Source organism: Crinia signifera, chromosome 1, assembly GCF_055691185.1.
Source record: "Crinia signifera chromosome 1, ASM5569118v1, whole genome shotgun sequence".
NCBI classification, from domain to species: Eukaryota; Metazoa; Chordata; class Amphibia; order Anura; family Myobatrachidae; genus Crinia; species Crinia signifera.
This window is the reverse complement of record NC_139217.1, coordinates 76951909-76961330: the sequence shown is the minus strand read 5'-3', so window position 1 is coordinate 76961330 and position 9422 is coordinate 76951909. Positions and strand designations below refer to the sequence as shown.

General features: G+C 42.1%; 1 protein-coding gene across 2 annotated transcripts in view; it reads right to left on the bottom strand.

The window, feature by feature from the left end:
• The window catches only part of SLC30A9 (solute carrier family 30 member 9), a 75335-nt gene continuing 65913 nt past the window's right edge, over positions 1 to 9422 (bottom strand). For both annotated transcript variants that reach the window (XM_083165797.1, XM_083165781.1), the window contains exon 18: positions 1 to 2268. In XM_083165797.1, the coding sequence (XP_083021923.1) occupies positions 2224 to 2268 (45 nt within the window). In that variant the 3' untranslated portion in view covers positions 1 to 2223. The remainder of the gene's footprint in view (positions 2269 to 9422) is intronic.

Here is a 9422-nt window from a genome sequence, read left to right as displayed (position 1 = left end):
TGGAGGAGAAATATAGATCATTATAGATCTCTCTTTAATGTAAGATGAAAGACAGAGATACAGTATGGGACACTTGCAAGTCATGTCACAGTCATACTGCTGTAATAATAGGTTTCTTCCATTCTCTATCTATATACAATTTATTATATACAATTTAAAAAATAAAAAATAAGTCAGGTTACCGATGCAGTTCACCAAAATGAAATTCAATTTTCTATCCCAATAGAACATATTCTACAAATCGGATTCGGAGATCAGAGCATCAAATGTTCTTTTATCAATAAATAAAAAAAAAATATTTCCTACATATAATTATAAATATAGAGAAAAAGCATATTCTACTCTATGTTAAAACGGCAGGAGAAGAAATAGGATATCAGATTTTGTACGCTAAGAAACATAGGATAAGGTTAGAGATGACCTAAACCAGGCATGGCAAAACCATGGCCCTCCAGCGGTTGTGAAACTTCTAGTCCCATCATGCCTTGCCACAGTTTTTTTTATTAGGGAATGCTAAAACTATGGCAAGGCATGCTGGGATGTGTAGTTTCACAACAGCTGGAGGACCACAGTTTGCCCATGCCTAACCTAAACAATGGTGTGCTCCTAATCTTCTGGGCAACATTGGTGTTACACGCGTATCAGGGCTTGTTCACTCAAACCATGGGCAAAAACGCATTAAAATAATGCAGCAATTTAGGTGGATTATAGTGATATATTTTATCGTGTTTCCCAAGTGCTGCACTTTTATCAATACAATCTATCGCACAGGTACTACTGGTACTGGGTATACAAACACGAGGCAACAGTGTTGCTTGTTACCAAGTGGTGGGTTTTGTGTTTTCGGCAGGTTGCAGTTGAAAATGAAAAGCTGCATTCAGTGTAAAGCACGTCTGGCTTTACACAGTGCGCGAATGCCACTTTAAGATACCACCGCTATATCGTAAATATAGACCCACTGTGGAAACATGTCCTCATAGAAGCTATAGACATCTCCGGGTCCAGAAGAGATTTGTTGTGCTGTTCTAAGGGGGGCATCCTATTAGCCAAGCACAGCGAGTTGGCCATTGCAACGGCCTGTAATCAGCAGCAAAGGCACCCAAACTCACACCTATCTAAGCCCCTCCTACTGTGGAACTTGTGGATTTCTGTAAGGGGGTGTGTAAATCCAGTGCATAAAGCCACATTTTCTAATGGATAATTGTCAACCCCCCCCCCCAAGTTCTATTTTTACCGCCACTTCCAAACAGAAAAATCTGAATGAGAAATAATAGCAGCAAGCATGCAGCATAGACATGTTATACGATGGTCTTCAGTGTAGGGATGGCCAACGATGACTCTAAATCGATGGTTAATAGCCAATGTCGAATACTTTTGCCATCGATGGGGGAGAACCAGATAGATTCCCTCCATCAATGACACCTCAAAATCTATGTTTTTTTTTTTCAAAGTGTCGGGACACGGAGCATAGCCAATTAGTCAAACATAATGGATGAACATCAATATGTAAAACTATCGATGGTCATCCATTGCAGTTTTACACTGTCATTGGCCAGTTGCATGTTTTCCATTGATGCCAACAATGGCCATGCCTACTTCAGTGACTGGGGAAACATAGGATATGTCCTCTATTATGTAGTGTGTAATGTACAGGTTCCGACACGCAACAGCAGCCTGTAGCTTGCCATACTGAGAAATAGCCACTGCTACGTTACTGGTGGAGACATAGAATTACGTCAGCTGACTCTGTTTGAGGACACGGTCAGTGCAACGAGTTGATCAAGATTACTGTATGCAATGCAAACAATATTAGTCCAAGGAATGGCATCATTTGCAGGAGTGCAAAAGGTCTGTATCTTCTCTCAAGCTTTCAACCAAAATAATAATATACAAAATCAAAAAACAACAAAAAGAACGTTTTCTACATGAAGATGGAATGAAATAAAACAACTTGGCTAACTTCAGTGAGGCAGTTCAACAAATAAATAACACTCGCTTTGTTTTATCCTGCACCAAAGGGGATTGCAAATCATTTTACAACAATGGACTCTATGATGCTCTTGTAAACATGACTTATTATGCAGAGCATTTGCATTGCGGTGCAATATGCACTCATTTACAATTTAGTCATGGAGCATGCACAGAGAAAATAAAATGAAGCTTCTTGTAGAGTCTCCGTTTCTCTTCCTCAATAAATTGCATGAATAGAAATGTTTTCCGCTCCTATAAAATTTCCAAGTCAACATGCCGAACCTCAGGATTGCATTGCTGAAACAAAGAGGAGATGTAATTAATGATAACAGAAGAAGAGACATTTGCATCCTGGTCACATTACTTTGTCTTCAGCAACAGAAAAACATCATCTCTACAATAGATGATCATTTATGGAGGAGTTAATATTTTATAAAAAGGATGGGGGAGCCCCCTGCGTGCAGGACTGTATATATGCTCTGTAGCCTCAATCTGTTTTACAGCATAAGTGATGTTTAATGGTCATAATTAATACTGGAAGCCCTTTCTTATCCTGCTCTGAGCTGCTTGTGCTCTGAGGCTATGGAGAGAGAGAGAGGGCTGAGCAGCTGCTGCCAGCTGCCATTCTCCTGGCCACACTTTGCAGATGCAGCGTCTGTGCACCCGTCATTAGGGGCCCCAAGCTTTTCTTTATAAAGAAGCCAACCTATTGAAATATAATGGTAACTGAAGAGCCACACATCCAGAGCAGTCGGATTCCCAAGCATCACTTATTATTAAAAATGCATTTGCTCCCATAGTAAAATAGAAGGTATTACTAGAGATGGTGCTAAACCTAAGAACAACAGTGTTCCATTATGTGGATAGCACAGAGGCAATTTAACTAGCCAAGAGTTACTAAAAGCATAAATACGAAAGTGGTACGTGCAAGAAACGAGCTAGATAGATCTCCCATGATTATGCCCTATGGGGCGGATTCTGAGGTGGGAGCATGGCAAAAAGCAGCAACTTTGTATCTTAAATCGTGTTTCAATACAAGGGGTGAAAATCTTATATTTGAAAGCAGGGTAAATACAGTCTGCTTTCGCATGTAGATGTCACAGATTTATTATTACAGAGCAATACAGAATTTTGGACATGTTCACCCCAAATCTAATTCTCTTTGCACATGTTACATCTGCCCCACTGCAGTGCAGCATGGTTTTACATAGGTGCACAGTAAAGGTGGCCACATAATAAAGCGATTTTCTGAATGATCGGCCAATTTTTACAGCAAAGCATTCGCAATCGCGAACCATCGTGATCCGATGCGCACTCCTGTGGATCTTTTGCTGCATCTTCTGATGTTCCCTGCGGCATGGAAGATCATAAGATGCAGCTAAAGATCTGTGGCCACCCTGAATAATATTCAAGCATGTTCCTGCGCTCAAACGTTTCTGGGGATGCCCACGCTGTCAGCGCAGTATGGAAAATTTCCTTGCGTACCACCAAAGGGGATTTTTTTTCTTCTGAAACCTTAACCCTTTCAGGCCCAACGTTTAGCCAGGCTCAACAGCCATAGCGCTAATAGCTGATCCAATGGTGAGCCATTTTAAAACAAGAACATTAACATCGTTCAGCATTCAATGTAGACCACTTTTTAATTAAAAAAAATAGTGGGCACCTTTACTTGCTTTTTGTTTTGCTTTACTTTGAATCATTCAATCTACCTCTATGTATAGAAATTACTGTTGGAATAATAGGAGTTTTGGAAGTATTACTAAAATAAAGCTATGAGAATGCACACATAAGGAGTTGCCAGGTTGGTGACATATGGTCGAGGTGCAGTGTGCAAGTACTACAGCTTACAACCCGGGTCGACCAACCCTTGCAATTCGACACGGGTTATAAGAAAGGTTAAACCAGTGTTACCCTCTGTATAATGGGCGACCTGGGTACAGTGTGAAAGTGCCGATCCTGGGTTAAACCCAGCTTAGCAATGTGAAAGGCACTACTTTCTCCACTGGGGAAGGGGGTGTGATGCGGGTGCCACGTGGTCCACGGGGTATCACTCTGAGGGAGGGAAGGGGCTGGCGGTTGATGCGGCCGGCGCTGCATGGCTCCACGGGGGGAGGCCGGCGGGTGATGCGATGAGGGCTGCCGCGTCGGAACCCTTGGTATTCAAACCCAGCCCATTTATAATGAAAGATTTTCAACAAAGTCTTTCGCCTTCTGAAAATCTCTTGCTCTTTGGGGAAAATAGCTCAGTGTGTACGCATTACTTTGGTGAAAGATATATCTATCAAAGATTTTGGCTTTTAAAATGAAAATCTTCAAGTGTGTATGGGCCTTTACTCTCTCTGCACAAATAAAATCTACCCCACCTTCAGTGCTCATGGTTTTGTCCATTTGAGAAGGAATTTGCCAGAAAGAGTGAACCAGAATAAACCCCTAGGTTATACAGAAGGGCCTAAATTTACTTATGGGGTTGGGATGGAGGCATAGGTAAAGTAACAAAAGAACAATTTATCTAAAGGACTTAAGTCCTGTACACACGGGGCGATTTTAGCCAGTACTGCTGCCTAAATGGTCGCTGAGCGACCATTTCACCTGTGTTTTTTGTGTGTGTTGGGCGATAAATGCTAGGAGCATGCTGCCGTAGCCAGCACTGGTACTCCCGTAGCCAGCACTCCCGTAGGCCACTGGTCGCAGGAACATTTACTTTCTATTATGGCTAAACATCTCTGGTGCACAATGCACTGTACACCAGCAACCAGCCATTTCTAGTCAGAATAGAATACAGGTAATAAAAAAAAAAAAAGACAGAATTGCGTGCAATTTTCAGCCCAAATCACTGATTTCTGATGAAAACAATATCTCTCAGCAATATGGTCGCTGAGCTATCTATCGCTGAGAGATATTAAGCCAAAATTGCTGAGCAACCAAATTGCACAGTGTGTACACACCATTAAGCTGGGCACAATCTAGACCGCACTGTAAATGATACAATGTTGCTCAAGATTCGCCTTGCACTCCGAGAAAAATTATCTAGTCAGTGCATACACATGGGGTGATTTTATAAAATATATAGTCAGTAGCCACATCCAGTAGTATGCAGTAGTTGTTAATATCCTCAGATTGAGTTGCATGTACAGATGGCAAAGGATGTTACTAGCAACTCATGGAGGCAAACATCTTTAATGATATAGTGCGCTCACACTGGATGATAAACACAAAAACCTTGCAAATGACTGGTTGTTATTGTGTTTAATTGTTCAAAATGTTGTCTAGCGCCCACGCACCTTTAGGTTGGGATTCAATTACCGTGGGTTAAAAAGGTTGGTACTGTAGATGCAATAACTGCCAGCTTTGGGGCTAACTGCACAGCCCCAGGGGATCAATTTACCATGCAGTTATCTCACTGAGGGGTCGATTTATTAAGCTCGGTGAAGTGATAAAGTGTCTGGTTTTTATCACCAGCCAATCACCTCCTACCTGTCATTTTTCAAACCAAGCCTGTAACTTCACAGTTAGGAGCTGATTGGCCGGTGATAAAAAAGAGACAGTTTATCACTTCACCGAGCTTAATAAATCAGCCCCAGAATTCCCCTTTATAGGGCATACACACATAGCGATTGTGTGTCATTTTCTAAGCGATCTGACTTAATTTGACTAAATCACTGAGAAAATGACCCCACATTGCTCCATGTGTAGGGGCCATAGCGATAGCAAAGTGTGGCCTCGCGTGTCGCTATCCCTGGGCAATGTATTCTCACCGGAGAACACTGGCCCTGACAGATCGCTCAGTGCACATCAATGTGCAGCGCAGTGTGCTGAGGAATCTACATTACTCAGATTGCTGGCACACATCGCTCTGTGTGTAGGCCCCATTATTTATACAATTCACAAATAAACAAAATGTACTTAAAAATCAGACTTTCCAAGCATGCAATAAATTATTTGTATACAAATAAAGAAAAATCTAAAGGATAAATGATGGTGCTATCTCGGCACTTTCTTCCAACATTAATACTTAAAACCACACATTTATAACTAGAATCCATATTTCATAACATTATAAAGCATTTCAGTAATAATCCCAATTACTCTTTAATTATCGTTATGCCAAAACATGATCTATTATTCTGTTAAATGGCAGACCAGCAAATTAATTATGTGAGCCTCCTAGAATGCCTTATAAGATGCTGAAGCATTGTGAGGTGAATATGATAATCTGGCATTTCTTTTGGAAAACCACCTTTTATAATTGCAGATAAAAAGTATGTTACATATTTAAAGTACAAAGGAATTGTATATTAGCAATTGTTTGCATAGGGAAGGCAAAATCTGACTGCTACTCGCTTATTTTTCTCAGAGCTGTAGTTGTATTTTGATATATTAATGCTTGGGCATGTGGAAGGCCACCATGCAAAAACCACACACACCATGGCCCTTTTTCAGATCTGCTTGTAGTACAAATTTGTTTGGAAAATGGGCAAAACCATGTGCACTGCAGGTGGGGCAGATGTAACATGTGCAGAGAGTTAAATTTGGGTGGGGTGTGTTGAAACCGAAATCTAAATTGCAGTGTAAGAATAATGCAGCCAGTATTTATCCTGCATAGAAACAAAATAACTCACACAAATCTCTCTATACATGTTACATCTGCCCCACCTGCAGTGCACATGGTTTTGCCCATGTTAAGAACAAATTTTGTACTGCGATCAGATCTGAATAAGGGCCAAAGTGTGTCCAGTCATGTGCTGAAAAGATCTCTAAGTGACCTCCAAAATTCCCAGGAAATATATGTGCGTGAGGAGAACCACAGCTGTGTCTAGGGCCGGGCGAGACGAGCAGCATCTCCGCGACTGTATTCCAGGTGTACCGGTCATCCACATGAAATACAATTTAAATGGTCATTCCCAAAATGAGACAGTTGTGGGGGGTGCTAAAGAACCAGTGGCAACAGGGAAAAGGTTAGGAAGTGCTGGGACCACTGACCCGCGGGGAAGATGCTCGCAGTTGCAGTGACCCAAGTGATGTTCTAGGTGTTTATTTGCATTATAAAGGACTTTCGCTTTAAAAATATGCGCAGACTTGCGTGAATGTAGGGTGTATCTGCAGCTTGCAAGCTATTACACAGGGCCCATTATATAAATCAGGTTCTACCTCATTTTTAAATAAATGAGATTTGCCAAACACACTGAATTGCAGGAACTGAATTGTAGTCAGGAAATTTTCAGCGATTACTTTTCAGTGATCTTACAGTATAAGGTGCTCCCATTCCCCTTTCATTGTTCTAATTTAAAACAATATAACTCGCTCACAGTGTTTTTCGGTATTTCAAGTAAGTTTGTAGTGAAATATTGCTTTTAAATTATTGGGTGGAGTGGCGGTATGTGTGTCTGGGTCTTGTTCTATATTAATGTTCCAACCCAAGTATTAGGTTATTTAATGCCCATGCATCAGTGGAGTATATAGCCAATTCCCAGTTATCCTCATTTCCTGGGGAAATCAAACATGTTGGAAATCTTTAATTCACAGATTCTAACCAAAAAATCATAACCGGCAAGTCAGGGATTTTAGGTTGATGTATTTTACAGATGTCCAGACGAATTGTTGATCACCAATGTCCGACAATATAATCGGCATTGGGAAATTGCCCAGAAATGAGTCTCCATTAATAGCTCCTATACACTACCGAAAAGACCAAATGGATTGTAGTAAGGAGTGACTGGACTCTTCAATAGAAGACATTTTATAGAATAGTCCTTTAATGAAGCAATTTAATATCAATAACTGCATTATTTAGAATAAGTGGTCGCATTCAGGAGTAGAAGTAAACCTTTCTGTAGGATGGGAGATGCACTTCAGCTAGAGAGACACCTCCGAGGCCCTAATTAGCTTCCTTGAATAAATTGTAAGCCAGGGAAACATGGTAGTACCCAGATTATGCTCTATGACAGGGACAGTCCATTTATATTTTAGTTTGCACCACCAGACCAAGTAAAAAGTAGGGAACACACTTATTTTAATGCAAAAAAGATTAAAGGTACCTTTGGATTATCCATCCCAATAAATTTTTAAAGTGTCTAAAATAGGAAAATAAAAACTTAAGGTGCCCATACACTGAGGCGATTTGGTCCGACTTTGGCTCGTTAAATCGGACCAAATCGCCCCTCCCTGACATGCTGTCGAGTCCGATGCGCGGTCCCCGGCAAGCTGTCCGACCACCCGTTCCTCCTGGCGGCGAGGCGGGTGGGAAGCATGCGATCCAGCGCATGCGTCCCTGCCGCCGGGAAGGTCCCAGCGGCTTGCAGGGGTATCGGATGTCCAAACACTGCTGCGAGACATCGCAGCAGTGTATGGGCACCTTAACTACTTCAATTCATTTTCCTTAAAATTCATAAATTATGTTGAATGCTGTAAGAACAGGGTGCGCGGCCAAGACCGGCATGGAGTAGCATGTACTGTGCTGAGCTCTCCTCGCCAAATCTCCCGATTGCCCATCCTGTTGTGCCTCCCCGCAGCCTTAAGGGCCCCACACACACAAAACGATATTCAGCCACTTTCTGAGTGATTTTATATAATCGCTCAGAAAGTGGCTTACTATCGGTGTGTGTGTAGCCCACACAGCAATTCAGAAGCACTGCCCCGCGGGACCACGATACATAACTGACCTGCTTGTAATTGTCGCTCAGAAGGCCCACATCTCGACGTGTGTAGTGGCCTTCTGAGCGATAAGCCGCCCTAAGCTCCCGTGACGCTGGAGCCGGCTCCTACTAGCGTCTGAGCGCATGGAGCCCGGCACTGACAGCACTCCACCTTTAGCGCCCCAGCGGCTCCGGCTGAGCAGTGGACGGCTGTCCCGGGACATGGGGCAGGAGGACGCACTGCTGTGGGGCATCAGCTGTCATTCAGAAGTGTTGCAGAATGCAGACCTCCCGGACCAACATGTAAAGAGCCACCACTTGGTATCCCAATTAGGAATGTGAAATATTCAGTTATAAGACTGAAATTAATTTGTGATCTCTCTTTATTAGTGGTGATGATTTCCGGTGTGTGGGCATGTAAAACCCATTGTGTCAATTTACATAAATCGAGAATACATTTAATTTATATACTCATGTAACAATAATCATGTGTGTAAAACGCTGTTAAACAGGATATAAAAACTTATGTGAAAACTTTAAAAAGTACTTATTAGTTTCATCCTTTCATTTCAGTAGTTCTATTATTATACTATAATAAATGATCTCAGCATGTTGTTACAAGTGCCCTTCATACGTATGTTAAGGTCCATACACACTGGGCGATTGTGTGTATGGACAGCAATCATTGCTGGGGGGAAACACTGAGTGGCTTTCCCCCTGCCCGACACTGTCAGCGGGGTGCAGACGGCTTTGCATAGTGTGGCGCTATGCAAAGCCGCTCATCTGCTGGTAATACCAGCAGATAAGCGGCTTTCCCGG